This window comes from Mustela putorius, unplaced genomic scaffold (assembly GCF_011764305.1).
Source record: "Mustela putorius furo isolate JIRA1106 unplaced genomic scaffold, ASM1176430v1.1 tig00000580_pilon_pilon_pilon, whole genome shotgun sequence".
Lineage (NCBI taxonomy): Eukaryota > Metazoa > Chordata > Mammalia > Carnivora > Mustelidae > Mustela > Mustela putorius.
Genome location: NW_025421423.1, coordinates 14,639,290 through 14,659,238, shown reverse-complemented (window position 1 = coordinate 14,659,238; position 19,949 = coordinate 14,639,290). Strand labels below are relative to the sequence as shown.

At 41.1% G+C, this 19,949-nt stretch overlaps 1 protein-coding gene across 5 annotated transcripts in view; it reads left to right on the top strand.

Annotated features, from left to right (window-relative positions):
• The window catches only part of ECPAS (Ecm29 proteasome adaptor and scaffold), a 98,150-nt gene that overhangs the window by 16,792 nt on the left and 61,409 nt on the right, over positions 1-19,949 (top strand). For all 5 annotated transcript variants that reach the window (XM_045081698.1, XM_045081697.1, XM_045081696.1 and 2 more), the window contains 4 exons: positions 8,573-8,703; positions 15,835-15,951; positions 17,399-17,517; positions 18,657-18,806. In XM_045081698.1, the coding sequence (XP_044937633.1) occupies positions 8,573-8,703; positions 15,835-15,951; positions 17,399-17,517; positions 18,657-18,806 (517 nt within the window). The remainder of the gene's footprint in view (positions 1-8,572; positions 8,704-15,834; positions 15,952-17,398; positions 17,518-18,656; positions 18,807-19,949) is intronic.

Genomic DNA, 19,949 nt, shown 5'->3' with positions numbered 1-19,949 from the left:
TATCTCAGTGAGACTTTGTCCACGGAGGGAAGAGTGTTCCTTATCTTTTTCTGACGGGGCCAGTTTGCAGCTGGATTACTTTGAATGGCACAGCTTTAGGGTATGTTACCCTGGTGTAGAATTGCTCAAGATTTGTTTTCAGAGATTTTATCAGTGTATGCCCTATCAACAGTGAACTTAATCAAGTACCTCTTGGTTTGTTTCCCGTCTTTGCCAACAGTTGGTAGTTAGATTTGCAAAGTTTTTTTTTTTTAAATAAAAAAAAAAAGATATTTATTTGACAGAGAGATCACAAGTAGGCAGAGAGACAGGCAGAGAGAGAAGGGAAGTAGGCTCCCCCCGCAGCAGAGAGCCCGATGTGGGGCTTGATCCGAGAACCCTGAGATCATGATGTGAGCTGAAGGCAGAGGTTAACCCACCGAGCCACCCAGGCGTCCCTGCAAAGTTTTTCTGATGCGAAGGGGATGCTCTCTTATTTTATTGTATTAATTTTGCGTATTCCTGATCACTGTGATTGAGCATCTTTTTTTTTTTTTTTTAAATTTTATTTATTTGACAGACAGAGGTCACAAGTAGGCAGAGAGGCAGGCAGAGAGGGGAAGGGAAGCAGGCTCCCTGCTGAGCAGAGAGCCCATGCGGGGCTGCATTCCAGGACCCTGGGATCATGACTAGAGCCAAAGGCAGAGACTTTAGCCCACTGAGCCACCCGGGCACCCCGAGAATCTTTTTATGTGGGTGTCATTTCTGAATTGTTTTCTTTTATCCTTTTTTTCTGTAAAAAATTGGGATTAATTTGCTTTTTCCTGATTTGCAGGAATGTTTAAAGTATTCTGTATTCAAGTCCTTTTCATTTAAAACCATTGTTGCTATTTATAACTAACCTTTTTATTTTATGGTGTGTTTCGCAATATTTTAAAATCCTAACCCGTTAGTCTTTTATGTTTTGTGCCTGCATTTTAATTTTCTCTTCTCAGTTTTACTTTAAAATCTTTAAAATTCTACTTTTTACATGTCATTAATCTACCTGGAGTTTTAAGGAATTTTTAGGTATTTCTTTTCTATATGGGTAAACCGTTTTTTTCCAGTTTTCATTGACTAGTTTGTTTTTTTCTTTCCCTAGTTCTTCTGACCCCATACTCCGTTTTCCTCCTATTTTTGTATGCTGCCCATCATTTCCTTTTTTGGATTCTCCTTCCTTTATCCTTAAATGCTGCCATCTTGGGCACTCTGTCTCTGGCTTTCTGGTACTTCAGCATACAACTAGCATATACAAGTGCTGCCGACCTGTGCCACATCCTCGCCCCTTCCTTCTTCACTCTGTCGATCCATGACCACCAAGCCCTGACACAGGGTGGGGTTTCAGTAACTTCTCTATCATTAGAGATGATATGATCTCCTTAGGGAAGTTAGTGCTGCATAGTGGAGGTTAGGAGAGTTCTGGGCCTTGAAGGAGGACAGAATTTAGATGAGCAGGGAGAAGGAGGAAGGGGAAGTTGCAACTTGACACATTTCCTATTAGCTCGGATTCACAGTGGTGAGCTTTCTCTAGTGTCATTTTTTGACCTTTGATTTTTGTACATTGTTCCATTTTGTCTTAACTACCTCTTGAATGAGACAAAGTCACATGATCTTTTGGTGATGCTCTCAAACAGGGCTCCCTGTGTCTGATGTAGTATGTGTAGCGTAGTGCTGTATAGAAACTACGGTCATTGTTGCAGACAGTGGCACAGCGTAGGCAAGGTTTTTTAGACTGAAGGTCAGAAGACCCCATTCTAGTTCTTGCCCTGCTGCTTATTACCTCTGTGAACTTAGGTGAGTTCCTAAAACCCACTGTGTTTTTTATGTTGAACAGTCTTTCAGTCCTCTCCAACTGTGATTTCAATAGAAGTCTTTCTTTGTAGTACAGGTTTCAAAATAAGTTTTTTTCTTGGGTGGTAGTTTCATGGATGTTTGTAATGATTCATGAAACTGCACACTTCCATTTTGTGCATTTTTGTAAATGTTTTATTTCACAATAAAAAAGATTTAAAAAACCCTCAAAAGACTATGTTTCTTACATCCATGTGCCCCCCCCCCCCCAATTCCAACTAGATTAAAGGCTTGAATGCAGAAAGCAGAATCATAACAGCAGGAAGAGAACCTAGATAAATATATGTGGCAGGGGTCTCCAAGGCCACCCCCAGTTTCAGTGAGTTGTTAGGAGAATTCACAGGATTCCGCATATATTTGTACTCATGTCTAAGATGTATTACAGAGAAAGGACAAAAAGCAAAATCAGTTAAGGGGAAAGGCATGTGGAGCAAAGTCCGTAGCAAACCAGGTCCAGGCTTCCAAGAGTCCTCTCCCAGTAGAGTCACACAGGATGTGCTTAATCCCTCCAGCAATGAGTTGTGACAATATGTGGGACATGTTGTCTACCAAAGATGCTCAGTAGAGACTCAGTGCTAAGGGCTTTTTTTTTTTTTTAAAGATTTTATTTATTTATTTGACAGAGGTCACAGGTAGGCAGAGAGGCAGGCAGAGAGAGAGAGAGAGGAGGAAGCAGGCTCCCTGAGATCATGACCCGAGCTGAAGGCAGCAGCTTAACCCACTGAGCCACCCAGGCACCCGAAGGCTTTTTTTTTTTAAAAGATTTTATTTATTTATTTGACAGAGCACAAGTAGCAGAAAGGCAGGCAGAGAGGAAGGAAGCAGGCTCCCTGCTGAGCAGAGAGCCTGATGTGGGGCTCGATCCCAGGACCTCGGGATCATGACCGGAGCTGAAGGCAGACGCTTAACTGACTGAGCCACCCAGGTGCCCCATGTGCTGAGGGCTTTTAATCAATCCTGGTGGTGTTGGCATCTTCTGCCTAACACGCACCACAATTCCAGATTCTGAGAAGGAAAGCAGGTGTTCAGCATAAACTAAACCATTTGTTTGTACAAAGGGTTTAGGCCCAGTGAGCCATTCTTAGCAGTCCTGGTAGTGGGGGGAATCTCTCCTGAAACCATTTCCAGATGCCAGCCAAGGGCCAGCCTGGCAGGCCAGTGTTTCTAAGGATAGCTGTCTTGGGCCTGCTGTGTTAACTCTTTTCTATACTATTTTTTGTAATCTCAGAGTGAGAAAGGCATTTCTAAGCATGACTAGAAACTCTGAAGCCATAAAAGGAAGGAAGGGTAAATTTATATTTTAAAAACTTAGATATGAAATGAAAATCTAGAAAGTAGAATCACAGGCATGCTAGGAAAAAAGTATTTATGATGTGTGGGAGAATAGGGGGAGATTTTTTCCCCAATATATAAAAGCTTTTGTAAGTCAGCAACTCAAAGGAATAATGAGTAATTTGCTGAAGAAGATATTTCAAAGGACCAATAAATATTTGGGAAGATATTTCACCTCAGTGATAAAATAGGTATAAAGTCAGACAACAGGGGCGCCTGGGTGGCTCAGTGGGTTAAGCCACTGCCCTCGGCTCATGTCATGATCTCAGGGTCCTGGGATCCAGTCCTGCATCGGGCTCCCTGCTCGGCGAGGAGCCTGCTTCCCTCTCTCTCTCTCTGCCTGCCTCTCTGTCTACTGTGATCTCTCTCTGTCAAATAAATAAATAAAATCTTTAAAAAAAAAGAAAAAGTCAGACAACAGTGTGATCCCTTTCCATCTCTCAGTTCAGCTAAGATTGATTACTTACAATCTTTATTAAATTGATTACTCAGTGTAGGAGTGGGTGTGGGAAAATTGCTAGTTGTGACATTGATGGTAGTATAAATTAGCCCAGACTTTTTATTTATTTTTATTTTTTAAAAGATTTTATTTATTCATTTGACAGAGATCACAAGTAGGCAGAGAGGCGGTGGGGGGGGCGAGGGAGAGGGGGAGCAGACTCCCCGCTGATCAGGGAGCCAGATGTGGGGCTCCACCCCAGGACCCTGGGATCATGACCTTAGCTGAAGGCAGAGGCTTAACCTACTGAGCTACTCAGGCACCCCAGCACAGACTTTTTAAATTAAGTTTTTAATTTTAACTCCAGTATAGTTAACATACAGTGTTATGTTAATTTCAAGTGTACAGTATAGTGACCCAACACTTCATACATTATTAAGTATTTTCCCAAAATCTATTAAACTTGGGACACACAGTCAAGGAACTTTGACTCAGCAGTTCCATTTCTAGGGCTTCAGCTTACAGAAACCCATACCAGTGCACAGATGCATGGATAAAGTTGTTCTTTGAAGCATCGTTTGTGATACTATAAAACTGGTAATAACACAAATAAAGGGTTAGTTAAATATATTATACTATTCTATAGACAAAGTCTCTCTGTGGCCATTATCAATTAGATTTTTATTTAGTGCTATGGAAAGATATTTAAGATTTTATATGTAACCAAACGTTTTTTGAGTGTTCTTCATTTGGTATTTAAAACCTGATCTGAGTGGATATGTGGTTCTTTATAATATTTGATTATCCCACTTAGTGTGACTGCCCATATGTTTTATTACAGAAATATGAATGTATTTGATTACAGGTACTGCTCTAGAACCCATTGGGTAGATAGGGTTATTTGAAATACGCAGTATATATACTATATTATCATTCTTAAATCTAAAAAGTTCTGAGACCTATATGCTTCAAAGGTAAAGAACTTGTATGAATCAAAAGGAAAAAGAAAGGCAAACTGTAAAATACTATATGTCATATTTCAGTTTTTAGGTTAAAATATGTTAGTTTTATGAACCAGAAGTAATAGCTCAGAATATAGCCTCCACATTTAACAGTGATTGTCTGAGGTTACGGCAATGTCTCTTTCTCATAAGTGAAAATAATTGGATATGAGTTTGTATGCAGTGAATAATGTCGTAGTTGTGGAGAGGATGGAACCCTGAAGTAGTGTTTGTCGTATCTCAGATACTGTGTGATGACCTGGAGGATTTCACTTCCTACACGAAAAACTCAGTCTGTGTGAAAGATGGATTTGAGTTTTGGATTCCTTTTGAATTTTCAGAACTTTTGGCTGCAGCCCTCCTTGTTTCTGAATAGACAGACACTTTGGGGGTCCTGGGCCTAATTTGCCTTTGTCACTTTTGTGAGGTTGTTTCCTGGCTTAGGTTAAGGGCACAGAGTTCAGAACTTTTTTAAAAAAGATTTGTTTATTTGAGAGAGAGCACGAGCATGAGCCCGGGGGCAGGGATGGGGGAAGCAGAGGGAGAAGCAGGTTCTCTGCTGAGCAGGGAGCCCAACGTGGTCCTTTATGCCAGGACCCTGACTGAGACATGAGTTGAAGGCAGACGCTTAATTGGCTAAGCCACCCAGGTGTCCACAGCAGATTCTTACTGTGCCTCTAAAAATTGGATTCAGAGACCGTACTCTTGCTAAATCTTTACTTTTTATTTTGTTAGCTTTAACAGGTTGATAAATTTACTACTTGATTATATCAGCACTTATTTACATTTGTTCTAATAAAGCTTGAATGTGATTAATTACCTTTATTTAAAGTACATTGTGTACGAAAGATGGCATAAGAGTGTTACACTGCTGCTCCTCAAAGGCTGTAGGAGGGTTGACTCTTCCTCTGGCACACTTGGCCTGTTTGGGAGGGGTCCCACATAAGGTTTGGTGCCCTTTTGCCATTCCCGTAGTTCCATCATAAATAATTTTATTGCATTGAGGATGCTACATTTTCTTTCCTAGTGAGGGAGAGAAGAAAGTTTAGGCACTATGGTGGGGAAACATAAGAAGAAACTGAACAGTTGTACAAAAAAAATGAAAGAGGCCAATATCACTTGGTTGTTTAAATCTTGGTACAGATTCTCTAGATCAGTTTGTTATAAATTCAACTTTCTGCCTTCTTCCCCAGAACAATTCTCCATCGTTTCTCTAGGTAAAATCCGTGGACAGTTTTTGCTGCCCTGAGATCTGTGAGGCACTAGGGCCGAGCCTCCTGGAACTGGCACAAATATTGTGGACTGATTTCACAGCCACTGTATAGAAGCATCTGGTCTGCTGATCTCACAGCCATCCTGCCTGCCTTCCCTCCTTCCTTCTTCCTTACTCTTTTCTTCTTCCTTTATTATCATCTTAAAATTTAAACTTTGAGGCTTTATTTGGATTTCACCACTTTTTCCCATTAATGTCCTCTTTCTCTTCCGGGATCTGACCTAGGGCACCACACTGCACTTAGTTGTCTTCCTCTCATTTCTGGTCTGTGACAGTGTCTTAGTCTTTCCCCGTGTTTCACTGTCTTGAAAGTTTTGAGGGCACCTGGGTGGCTCAGATGGTTAAGCGTCTGCCTTTGGCTCAGGTCATGATCCTGGGATCTGGGATCGAGTCCCGCATCGGGCTCCCTGCTCTGTCGGGAGCCTGCTTCTCCTTCTGCCTCTCTCTGTTTCTCATGAATAAATAAATAAAATCTTAAAAAAAAAAAAAAAAAAGGAAGTCTTGAGCGGTACTGGCTGGGTGTCCCATAGAAGTTCTTCCAGTTTGGGTTTTTCTAGTTGTTTTACTGATAATTAGATTGGGGGGGGCGGTCTGGGGCTTTTCAAAGAACACCGCAGAGGTGCAGTGCCCTTGTCACATCAGGGATCATGATAGCCATGTGACATCAGTCATGGTGGTAACTTTCATCACTTGGTAAAGATAGTATTTATCAAGCATCTCCACTGTAGCATTAACATTTTCCTTTTTCTATTCTTTGGAAGCAACTCAGTAAACCTAGTCCACCTTCTCAGACAGGGTGGAGGCAGAAATGAAGTTGTACCTCCTGCAGGGGGAGGTATCTACAGGTAACACTTAGAATTCTTTCAGAAGAAAGAGGTTTCTTTTCCCCCATTGAATTTAATCATTTAGTAATTTATTTACATCAGCATGGATTCATGTAGATTAATTTTTATACTCTGGGTTATAATCCAGTACTGTTCTGTTTATTTTGTTCCTCAAATTATTCACGTTGTCCATGTTGGAACTCTTATGGGGGTCTCCTGGAGACCTTCAACATGTTACAGGCCCCATTTTCTTTTTAGCATTACAAGATGCTTCAGGTTCATCTTGCTTTTTCACTGCTCCAGCCCCAGAATCTGTCATTTTTTCAAGGAGCCTGCTTCCTCTTTTTGGCGAATGATAATCTAAAAACCAAGATTTGGGTTCAGGGTATGCTTGTTGCTACCAAAATGTCTTACCTCTGTATTCTGTGTGTGTGTGTCTTTAAAAAATTATGGAAAATACCAAGCATACACAAAAGAGCAAATTCTCTGTATCTGTTATGCTGCTTGAGCAGTTAATCAATTAGTGGCCAATACTGGTTTCATTTATATGGCCTCTCCCCATTCCTCATCCCTCTGCCCCGATTAGTATTTTTTATAAGGACCCAAATGAGACTATTACCTTATTTATATTAAAAAAAATTGTATGTATTTAAGAGGTACAGTGTGATGATTTGATATATACATACATGTGGAATGATTACTGTAGTCAAGCTAATTAACATATCTTCTCATATAGTCATCTTGTGTGTGTGTGTGTGTGTGTGTGTGTGTGTTGTGAGAGCATCTGAAATTTACTCTCTAGCAAATTTCCAGTACACCCTTGGTTATTTTAAGTGAATCCCTGTAACTATTACTTCACCTGTGGGTATTTCAGTCTTGATCTCTAAAAAATAAAGACTCTTTTAAATAAAATTTTACATTGAGGTATAATAAAGTATGAAAGTAGAGAGCTTGATGAGTTTTTACAAGATATATATCCCTGCAACCATCACCTAGAACAAGATACAGACATTTCTAGCCTGCCTAGAAGTCTCCTCAATCATCAGGGATAACTTTTCTAAGAACCTTTAAAAACAAACATAAACCACAATACCATTATTACACCTAAGAAATGAACAGTATTTCCTTAAAATCAAATATTTTGAGCAGTGGTAAATGGTAGGTTTCCCCGTCACAACCCCTCCCCTCCTCCCCCTCCCTCCCCTCTCTTCCCCTCCCTTCCCTTCCCTGTCCTTCTGTTGGACTGGTCTGGCTACTTGTTCTGTACTTTGTCACAGTCTGGGTTTTGCTGGGAGCATCACGGTGGTGCTGTGTACATGTATCTCTCATGGAGGCTCTCTTGGTTGAAACCGGTCTCTCTCATCCTGGTTAGGTAATCCCACCACAGTAGTGGGCAGTGGTTCTGTCCGTGGAGAACCTTCATCAGTAAGGCGGCTTCACCAAATAGATACTGTCCTCGGTGTCGGATTAAAGTTCTCCTTCCCTCCACTAGCTAGATCTAGAAGAGTTCTTCAGAATTTTTGTATTCTTTTCAGTATGCAAACCCTTTAGAAGAAAGGGATAACTGTATGTAGGAGAGAATTTTGATATTCTTGGCTTTGTTTTCTTCTCTTTTGGGGGTTAAATGACCAGGACAGTTGCAAGAAAGTGTAATTAGGTAGTAAGCCTTTTTTAGTGTTGTTTCCTAGTATATCAGTCCTCTGCATACAGGGCTAGTTGTGGCTAATCATGATTGAATGATCTGCAGTACAGAAAAAAGGTTAAACCATAAAAATATTTAGTTTTGGTTGTGTTTGATATGTTAAGTTCTTCTTTTTTTCTTCTTATATTATAGATCAGCTTGAACGGGTCTTTTTACGACTTGGCCATGCTGAAACAGATGAACAATTACAGAATATTATATCTAAATTCCTTCCTCCTGTTTTGCTCAAGCTGTCCAGCACCCAAGAAGGAGTACGCAAAAAGGTAAGCATGTTCGGACAGTTGGGGGGATTAAATGGTGAGTAAATGGGTATATATTATGAAGTGAGTTTCCTGTTCTCACCATTGAAATCTAGGTTCATGATCTCATTTTGGGCTTTCAAAATGGAGAGTAAGTCTGGGACCAGCTTACATGATTTAAAAGTAGCTTTTCTATGCTTAGCACAGCTGCATTTAGTACCAACTGTACACTTGGCATAAGTTCCAGATGATACAATTGAGATAATCATTCTGAATATGTAGAGGCTTGATCTAAAATCCATGCCCTTGATTCCGATATGAAAGTGAGGTGGTAATGGGGCAAAAATATTCTTTAACAATGGCTGACTATGAATACAACTTTTATGAAGATGAAGCAAAATAATTTTTTAAAAAAGCAAGATACTGTACAGCTCCCGTTGTGGAAAGTACTGTCACCAAAAGTTGGGTAACTATCACATCAAGATTCTTTTTTTAAGATTTTATTTTTATTTTTGTTCATTTATTTTTAATTTTTCAAGTTTTTATTTAAATTCCAGTTTGTTAACATACAGTGTAATATTATTTTCAGGTGTAGCATTTTTTTTATTATTATGTTCAGTTAGCCAGCATGTAGTACATCATTAGTTTTTGATGTAATCTTCAATGATCATTATTTATTTGAAAGAGAGAGCAAGAGAGAGAAAGCATGAACTGGCGAGAGGAGGGGCAGAGGAAGAGGGACAAGCGGACTCCCTGATGAGGAGGGAGGGCTCAATCCCAGGACCCTGGGATCGGTGACCTGAACCCAAGGTGCAAATGCTTTACTGATTGAGCCACCCAGGTGTGCCAAGATTTTCTTTTTCTTTCTTTTTTTTTTTTTAAGATTTTATTTTTAAGTAATCTCTACATCATTGGTGGGGTTTGAACTCACAACCCTGACAAGAGTTGCTTGCTCTACTGACTGAGCCATCCAAGGTGCCCCTCAAGATTTTCATTTTTAACCTAAATGTTCTGCAGGGAGCATTTGCTCCCTTCATTTTTTAAAGTAGTTCCTTAGTCTTCTGGTGTATTTATACTAGACCTTCAGGTCTTAGAGCTGTCATCAGATTTCATTGCTTGGGCTACTCTGATTGATTGGCAATGGATCCTTGGAGGTCTGCCCTGAGAGGGATTCTGAGGCCCAGTTTTGGTTCACTGGACAAAGAGTCTCTTTAAGAATGTCTGTTATGTTTGCGGGAAGAGCCCGGTCATTCTCATCAGGTATTTGACAGGTATTTGACAAGTATCCTGCCTTGCTGAATACATGTGTATTTGATACTGTCGCCGTCCTATTTGAAACTTCTCTGTGGCCTTCCGGTACCCTCAGGAAAGCAAGGGATAATAAAAGGCCCTTCGTGAGTTGGTTTCTGTTGACTTATTTAGCTTCCTCCCTCTCATCATTCATTTGGCAAATACTAAGTGTTTTCTACTGTATATGCCAGGTGTTAGGGACACGCTAGTGAATGAAAGAAACATCTAGTTGGGAAGACAGGCATTAAACGACGAGGCGGATAGCATCCAATTATAAATTATAGTAAGTGCCAAGATAGAAAGGGATTCTATGGGAGAATATATTTGAGGACTTGATTTCAACTGAATGTGGGGTGTAAGGAAGGCCTCTGTGGTGTGTAGGGAGTAGCCAGACAGAAAGATGGGGAGATCATATAAGACACAGCAGATTGTGCAGATGTTCTCAGCTGGAACAGCATGGGATGACTTCAGGGAGCTGAGGACCACCTAGTGCACCCAGTGATAGGAGGGATAGGAGGTTAGGCATTGGGCAGAGGAAACAGGGACTCCAGTGGGCAGCAATTTGAAAGCTCATGTATAAATAATTGTGATGTGTGAAATTCTGTGATTGATGAAAACTTGTATTGATTTTCAGTTGTGTGATTTTTGCAGGCTATCCTGCAAGGTAGCTGGTAATTTGTGGGTAAATTGAGGGTAAGAGAAAAGTTTTAGATTTCTAGTGACATATCATTAGAGTACATTTGCTATTTTAAGGAGAACAAAGTTTGTTAGAATTCTACTTTATAGCCAAATTTATTTTTTAAAAATTATTTATTTATTTATTTATTTATTTATTTATTTATTTATTTGACAGACAGAGATCACAAGTAGGCGGAGAGCCAGGCAGAGGGAGAGGAAGCAGGCTCCCTGCCAAGCAGAGAGCCTGATGTGGGACTTGATCCCAGGACCCTGAGATCATGACCTGAGCTGAAGGCAGAGGCTTAACCCACTGAGCCACCCAGGCGCCCTATAGCCAGCTTTAAATGTAGAATTAGAATTAGCTAGAATAGCTAGAAATTATTAAGACTGACTGTACCACTTACTGACAAGTTTGGATTGGAACTCTCACAGGTAGGTGTGTAAATTCGTACAACCATTTTGGATAACTGTTTAGAAATACTCTAAAGCTTATTGTATGCGTATTCCATGATGCATATCCAGTGCTGAGTTTATATAGATCAGAAATATGTATATATGTACACTAAAGGTATATCTGAGAATATTTATAGCAGTATTCGTAATAGCCCAAACTGGGAATCATCTGTCCATCAATACAAGAGTGGCGAAATTGTGCTATTTCCTTACTAGGACAGTGAAAGTGAACTGCTATGAGCAACAGCATGGCTGAATCTCAGATACGATGTTGAATAAAACATTCGGACACATGAGTTCACCTTATATGTTCCATTTACAGAAATTTAAAAATGGTGTTTGAGGGACGCCTGGGTAGTTCAGTTGGTCAAACGTCTGCCTTCGGCTCAGCTCATGATCCCAGGGTCCTGGGGTGAAGCCCTGCATCGGTTGGGGGGAGCCGTCCCTGCTCAGCGGGGAGTCTACTCCTCCTTCTTCCCCTGCCCCTTCCCCAGCTTGTGCTCTCTCATCACACTTTATCTCATAAATAAATAAAATTTAAAAAAAATAATGGTTTTTGAAGTCAGGATAGTGGTAACTTTTGGAGGAAGGGGGGGTAACGAGCAGAGGTGCATGGGGTACAGATAGGGCTTTTAGAGTTCTAGTGTGCTTATTTTATCAACATTTATTGGGCCGTGCACTCTCAATTGTACACTTTAGTTATGTGTTACACTTCAATTAAAAATTTATTAATGAATAAATAAATATAGATGCATGAGTAGTAAGAACTGATATAGACAAGATACCATAAACCTGAGGCTGGTGATCCTGTAGGTTTACTGATGGGTTAACAGTTACCTAGTTGTCCACGGAAGGTCGGTTCAGTTAATTTTTAAATTTTTTTATTTTTATGGGTTTATAGAGGGTTTTAGATAGTGGATAACCGAACTTAGGAAATTAATATTTAATATGATTATATTTTTAGAAGAATTAAGTCGTTAATTTATTTAAAATAAAAAAAAATTAAACATGAAAAGAGAATATGTGATTATGGGCATGATTGTCACTAATGATTTCCCATAGAGTCCTTCCAGGACTCAGCCTAAATTAGATTGTTTGAAGAGGGCTGTTTCTTTTCTTTCTTTCTTTTTTTTTAAGATTTTATTTATTGGGGCGCCTGGGTGGCTCAGTGGTTTGGGCTGTTGCCTTCGGCTTGGGTCATGATCTCAGGGTCCTGGGATCGAGCCCCACATCGGGCTCTCTGCTCCGCAGGAAGCCTGCTTCCCTCTCTCTCTCTCTCTCTCTCTCTCTGCCTGCCTCTCTGCCTACTTGTGATCTCTGTCTGTCAAATAAATAAGTAAAATCTTAAAAAAAAAAAAAAGATTTTATTTATTCATTTGACAGACTGAGAACACAAGTAGGCAGAGAGGCAGGCAGAGAGAGAGGGGGGTGAAGCAAGCTCCCCGCTGAGCAGAGAGCCCGATTCGGGGCTCGATCCAAGGACTCTGGGATCACGACCTGAGCCGAGGGCAGAGGCCCAACTTACTGAGCCAGCCAGGCGCCTCTGAAGAGGGCTGTTTCTTGAGCCTGGTTCCTCCTGATTTTTTTCCCTGTTTTTTGGCTGTATCTTAGGTCTGGAGTCAGGAAGTTGAGTATGTATGGTAATGCAAGTTTCTAGGTCTCTGTGAGGTATCAGTGGTTCTAAGGCTGTCTCGTGGTGACAGACACTTCAGATGAACTGAGCTCAACTGTCAGAGTCAGAAAGATTAAAAGGACGCTCTGGAATTAGATTGTGCCACCTGATGGCTCTATGTCTTTGGACAGGTTACTTCAGTCCCCTGAGCATCTGCTTTCTCACCTTTGAAACAGAAATGATAGTATCATCTCTCTGGTTGTTTTAAGAATCCAATAGGAAATGCAGAGTGCTATGCAGAAGTGTGTTCTGTACAGAAACTGTTGGATAAATGTCAGCTATTTCATTATTATTCAATAAACAGACATAGATTATAGATTTGTTGTTACTCTTAAAATTTACATTGCATTATTGCTTTAGATTCATTTGGTTTTTGTTGTTGCCGGGAATAGTCCTACAACTCTCGTTATTTATTTATTTATATACATATTTTTAAGATTTTATTTATTTATTTGACAGAGATCACAAGTAGGCAGAGAGGCAGGCAGAGAGAGAGGAAGGGAAGCAGGCTCCCTGCTGAGCAGAGAGCCTGACTCGGGGCTTGACCCCAGGACCCTGGGATCAGGACCTGAGCCGAAGGCAGAGGCTTTAACCCACTGAGCTACCCAGGGCCCCCTTGTTAATTATTTTTTTAAAAGATTTATTTATTTATGTATTAGAGAGTGTGAGTGCATCCGAGTGGAGGGAGGGGCAACAGGGAAGGTACACGCAGATGTCGTGCAGAGCACAGAGCCCCACACAGGGCTCGATCCTTCCACCCTGAGATCATGGCCTGGGCCGAAATCAAGAGTCAGACGCTTAAATGACTGACCCACCCAGGTGCCCCACTATAACTCTCTTTATTTTTTATTTTTTTTTTTTTTTAAAGATTTTATTTATTTATTTCACAGAGAGAAATTACAAGTACACTGAGAGGCAGGCAGAGAGAGAGAGAGAAGGAAGCAGGCTCCCTGCTGAGCAGAGAGCCCGATGCGGGACTCGATCCCAGGACCCTGAGATCATGACCTGAGCCGAAGGTAGTGGCTTAACCCACTGAGCCACCCAGGCGCCCCTATAACTCTCTTTAATACTTGCTTTGAGGCTAGAACACACATTACAGAAATGATGGGGAATAGTGTAGGCCTAGCCCTGTGGAACAGATAACTTAAATCCTTGAGTCTTTCTCATGGAAGCCTTTCTAAAAATGTTATTTTTCTTTTCTTTTCCTTTTTTCTTTTTTTTAAAGATTTTTATTTATTTGACAGAGAGAGACACAGTGAGAGAGGGAACACAAGCATGGGTAGTAGGATAGATGCAGGGCTTGATCTCAGGACCCTGGGATCCTGATGGCAGATGTTTAACTGATTGAGCCACCCAGGCACCCCTGAAGTTTTTATTTACTTATTTGAGGTAGAGTGAGAGAGAGAGAGCACTAGCAGGGAGGAGGGTCAGAAGGAGAGGGAGAAGCAGGCTCCCCACTGAGCAAGGAGCCCTTTGTGGGGCTTTATCTCAGCACTCCAGGATCATGACCTGAACCAAAGGCAGACACTTAACTGACTGAGCCATCCAGGTGCCCCTAAAAATGTTATTTTTCAATGCTCACTTTCTTACTTCACCTCTCGTAGCAAGATCATGTCACTCTTAGAGTAAGATCGGGCCATTTGACATAAGCCTGTGGTTTTTGCTTTCTACCCACAGGAATTATTATTATTATTATTATTTTTTTAAAGATTATTTATTTATTTATTTGACAGAGAGATCACAAGTAGACATAGAGGCAGGCAGAGAGAGAGAGGAGGAAGCAGGCTCCCCGCCGAGCAGAGAACCTGACTCGGGACTCAATCCCAAGACCCTGAGATCATGACCTGAGCCGAAGGCAGCGGCTTAACCCACTGAGCCACCCAGGCACCCCTACCCACAGGAATTATTGACTTGAAAGTCTCTCTTCTCTCTTTTCCCACTTGATCTGCTCATTGTTACTTAAAGCTCTTTGGTAGAATCAGATGACCCTCAGATTACAGTAAAAATTCTCCAGCATTTTACCTGAGCCCTTTTATAATCTGGGCTTTGCTTTTATCTCTTATCACTCTGTGTGTCAGTCACATGCTGTATGTTATATTCTTTTAGACGTCATTCCTTTTTATGACTGATTCTCTGCTTGGAAATTCATCTCGTTGTCAGGATTTAGTGTTCTGTCACTTCCTCCCTAAGTCCTCCTTGATCTGGCAGAATCTTTTCTGGAAACCCACTGTATCTTGTCTGTTTCTCGTGTTGTCATGTTCCCAGTGTGTCTTAGTCCATTTGGGCTGCTGTAACGAAGCCCTCAGACTGGGTCCTTGAATAGACTTTATTTCTCACTGTTCCAGAGGCTGGGGGTCCGAGGTCAGGGTGCCAACACGTCGGGTTCCTTGTGGAGGGATCTTCCTGGTCGACAGAGGGCAGCCTCCTTGCTGCATCCTCATGAGGGGACGAGAGGCAGGACTCGGATCCCTTCATCCCCTTATTAGGACACCCAGTCTCATCGTGGGGGCCCCACTGCCATGACACTAGGCAAACCCAAGTACCTCCTAAAACCATCAAACTGGGGATTAGGGCTTCAACAGATGAGTCTTAGGGAGACACATTCCACTCGTGGCATGGTTCACAAAGGTTCTGGGGCTGTGCCTCAGTATAGGCTCATATGGGATCCCAGCTTTGGGGGACACAGCATTTTAGAACAAGACCCTAATACTGTAATTCTGTTTCTGGGATATCACATTTATGTCCTTGAAGAGAACAAAGTAGCTACTATTCATCAACCTAAGTAATGGCTGAGAAATGACTTTGTTTTAAAGGTATCAATAATTTCGGGGTGCCTGGGTGACTCGGTGGGTTAAAGCCTCTGCCTTCGGCTCAGGTCATGATCCCAGGGTCCTGGGATCGAGCCCCGCATCAGGCTCTCTACTCGGCAGGGAGCCTGCTTCCTTCTCTTTCTTTCTCTCTGCCTGCCTTTCTGCCTACTTGTGATTTCTGTCAAATAAATAAATAAAATCTTTTTTAAAAAAAGGTATCAATAATTTCAGTTCATCTCTCTCTGTGTTTAGGTAATGGAACTGCTGGTCCATCTGAATAAGCGTATAAAAAGCCGCCCCAAAATACAGCTCCCGGTGGAGACACTATTGGTTCAATACCAGGACCCTGCTGCAGTCTCCTTTGTCACAGTGAGTGTTCTCTCCTAACATTTATTAGATGTCATCAATATATGGGCAAGTTTAGAATTTCACTTTAGACGAATTCTAAAGGAAACAGAAGATGTTTTTCTTCAAATGACTGTTTTTTCCACTGAAGTGGTAGAAGCAGGATAAGGCATGGATATTTACATTGGGCAAAAGGAAGACTGGTGAAATGACTACTCAGGTTTGCTGATACAGAGGAGTGATTTGATTCTTCGTAAAAGGTTATACGAAGCCAGTCTGAACAGAGAGAAGAAAGGAGTATGCAATATGGGCATGAAGAAACAATAATAGAAGAAGCAAAAGAAAGGATAAATGGCAAGGATAGGAAGCTGAGTTTTTAAAAATTCTGTTTCTAATACATTCAGAAAGGTATCCTTTTTACAAGTGAAGTAACGGAGCCTGGTAAGAAATGTTCCTGTTAAATTGTCATTTTCATGAAATGTAGATGTATTTAAACGTGGGTGCCGCGTGATGTTAGCTGATATTTTGTGGCTCTGTTGTTCCTATCATTGAGGCGGAATCTGTTGAGGCTTACCTGACATCTGGATTCCAAACCTTTGGAGCCACCTACTGGGCCAGATATCTTTTCTGTGGCTGCTCTGGACATAACAGCTTCATTACAGATGCTCCTTTCTTCCAGCAAATAGAAACATTGTGTGCCAGGAAAAGTGCCAAATAGAGTGTCTTCCAGAGAATACCCTCGTGAAGCCTATTCTAAAGCGAAGAATCCTTTGGAAAAGCAGATCTTTATCTATGCATAGATCCAGATATGCATTCATGAGTTTGCTTAAAGTCAAGCATTTATATGGATTCCAGTGACGGTGTCATGCCCACAGCACTCGGTTTCCCTTGGTTTGTCATCCGTTGGTCAGTTCCTGGAATGAGGAACCAGAGTGCCACCGCACGTACTAAGGCGGTTGCAGTAATCAGTTGGGAAATGGCAGCCTAGGATTTCCCGGGTGGTCTCCTCTTTGCTGGAATGGATTGGTGCAACAAGCTGGGAGCCCTGATGCTAGTGTGTAATATGGAGGTTCAGAGAGGCCAAATGATGACTTTTTCTTTTCAGTGAAAATTGCATTTTTGTGTGCTTTTCTCTCCCCCCCCCAACTTTATTGAGGCATAATTGACAAAATTGTATGTATTTAAAGTGGAAAAACATGATGTTTGATATATGTATGCCTGAGTGCTTTAGATTAGGTCATGCACTCTCACATGAAGCACATCTCACAGCAAGCGTTTTTACATAAGTAGGGCTGGAATTCTTTCTGAGATGTCAGAGTTTATCAAGCCATAATAAACATGTGATCAACATATGGAGAGAGAATGTGATTTCTTCGTTATAATGTAACTCCCTAAGTTATCAACCGTGTGTTTTCATTGAAATCCTAGAGTATTTCCTTCATGCTCACTTGCTTTTCTCTCATTGTGTTAGAATTTTACTATAATTTATGTTAAGATGGGCTATCCTCGCCTCCCCGTGGAAAAACAATGTGAACTGGCCCCCACGCTCCTTACTGCCATGGAAGGGAAGCCTCAGCCACAGCAGGATAGGTATGGTGTCCTCAGTGACCTTGTCTCCCACCTGCACGACTCAACAGCGACCTTTCAAACGTAGAGTCCCACATTTGGTTTTGCTTGGGCTAATGTGCAGGCTTGAGCTCATTTAGCTGACAAATGATTGAGTTTTCTGTGTTATCTCAACGTTACTGTTTTGGTAATTACCAGATTTCTTGATGTGCGCACATTGAAAGGTGTGCAGAGCTAACAACATGTTTCTCAGTCTAGATGCATTTATTTTGTCAATTATTTTGAAGAGGCTAATTTCATGTGAATGCACAATTTAGTTATAAAGTGGTTTTTCTCAAAACATTTCTGTCTTGGAGGACAGGAAGTTTTAGAGCCGTTTTCTTAAGGAACGGATCACTTGTTTATATTAATATGGGTATTGGAGGGGTGGAAAGGGTTGGGATAACACCCTCAGTTTCAGATTTGGCTCAGAGTTCTGTAGTGTAGCCTGATCGTGGTGAGCATCATTACGAAGAGTGCACAAGCTGGGGAGGGAAGGTGGAGTTAAATGATGGTTTTACTTTGCTTTTTAGAGCACTTGTATTTTTAAAAGAGAGACTACAGTATGGATCTTTACAAATAAAGTTAATAAACAGTGCAAGCACTCTTTGAAGTTTTCATGTGTAGTGAAAGAAGGAGTTACTGAAACTGTGTTACATAAGTTCACACTGGAAATTTTCATATTCAAAATATTGGTTAAATTGATCGGTTTTTAATTTCTTTAGATTTAGAATAACTTTATTTAAATTAACTGTAGAAAAGAAAAAATTTATTGAAGGAACATGATATAAGTTGAACTATACCTAAAGTTTAATAGAAAATCTCTTTTGGTAACTTTAGATACTGACTCTGAGGGCATTTTATGTACAAATTTTTTCCCCGGTGTTTTTGGTGATGAGCCGGATTGGCTGAATGGCAGTCATCACTCAGTGTACCGGGTTTTCAGTAACAAAGAAAGCTAGGCCAGTTCCTGGATTAGGACTTTGTAAGTTGGTGGTTTTGAAAGTAGGTGGCCCTTGATACACTTGCCACTTCTTGTTATGTGATTTTTGTTCTGTCTGTTATTTACGTGTATAAAACCCGTATTTTTAAAGTAGTTGCAATAAATGTAATTGTTTTTTCAGCTTAATGCATCTTTTAATACCAACCCTTTTTCACATGAAATACCCTGTTGAATCATCAAAATCAGCTTCTCCGTTTAATCTTGCTGAGAAACCAAAGACTGTGCAGCTGCTTTTGGACTTCATGCTCGATGTCCTTCTGATGCCTTATGGGTAGGTTCCAAAATAAAATCCCAGTGACCTTGGCATTGACTGCTTTCACTGTGTGTGGTTAAATGCTATTGTAAATGATCAGCTTTCACTTGAAACTGGTTATGTCTCAGATTTTCCTTTCTGTTGCAGCCCTGACCTCTTCTAAACCCCAGCCCTACTGCTTCTTGACCTTACAGGTGGGGAGCTGCTGTTAGGATTTCAGACTCAGCCTGTCCCATCTTTCCCCATAAAAATAGTTCCTTTTCTTTAATCGCTGTCAGTGCTGTGATGGTTCTGTTAGCCATGTCAGTGTACAGTTATAAACTGCCTCCAGCTTTCCTTTTCCCTGTTGCTAATACCAGCCCCATAATACCCCTTCTCTTCTTGTCTCGTCCCAGAACTACTCTCCCTGCTGCCTGCTGTGTGCTAGTTTCATCTCTGCTCAGCTCTTGTCATGACTTTCTCACCAGCTGTTCTCCAAAACTCTCTACACTGCCAGAGGGAGTTCTGATTTTTATTTATTTTATTTGTTATTTTTGTAAAGATTATTGATTTATCAGAGAAAGAGTGCACGTACACAGGCGCTCACTTGTGCTTGAGTCGGGGGAGGGGCAGAGAGAGGGCAGAGGAACAGACTTCTCTGGGAGGGGGGCTAGATCTCATGACCCTGAGATCATGTCCAGAGCCGAAATCAAGAGTCGGCTGCTTAAGTGACTGAGCCACCTAGGCGTCCCAGGGATTCCTGATTTTTAAAATCTCCCTATTTTTGATCTTACCAGATCTTAAAATCCTTGGGGTATTATTTTTCACTTGTTACATACACTCATATAGTTCATGTGCTCTTATGTCCTTGCCTTTCATGTTTTAAGAGAATACAGTTCTCTCTGTTGAGAATGCCTGCCCATCAGAAAAGAAGGGAAGAAAGAAAGAAAACAACAGCCAAAACAGCTGCTTTGAAAAAGCATCTCAAACTAACGTAAATGGCAGCTGTGTGTGTCTCTGACATAAATTTCTTGCCCTGGGCAGAGAACACTGTTTACCGGGTCCTTATTACACTAACCATCCGTCTTCATTGCCGCTTTGTGTTTTTATCATACTCCTGACATGTCCGTCTTCCCTAATAGATTGGGGACTCCTTGAAGTCAGGCGCTGTTTTATCTAGCT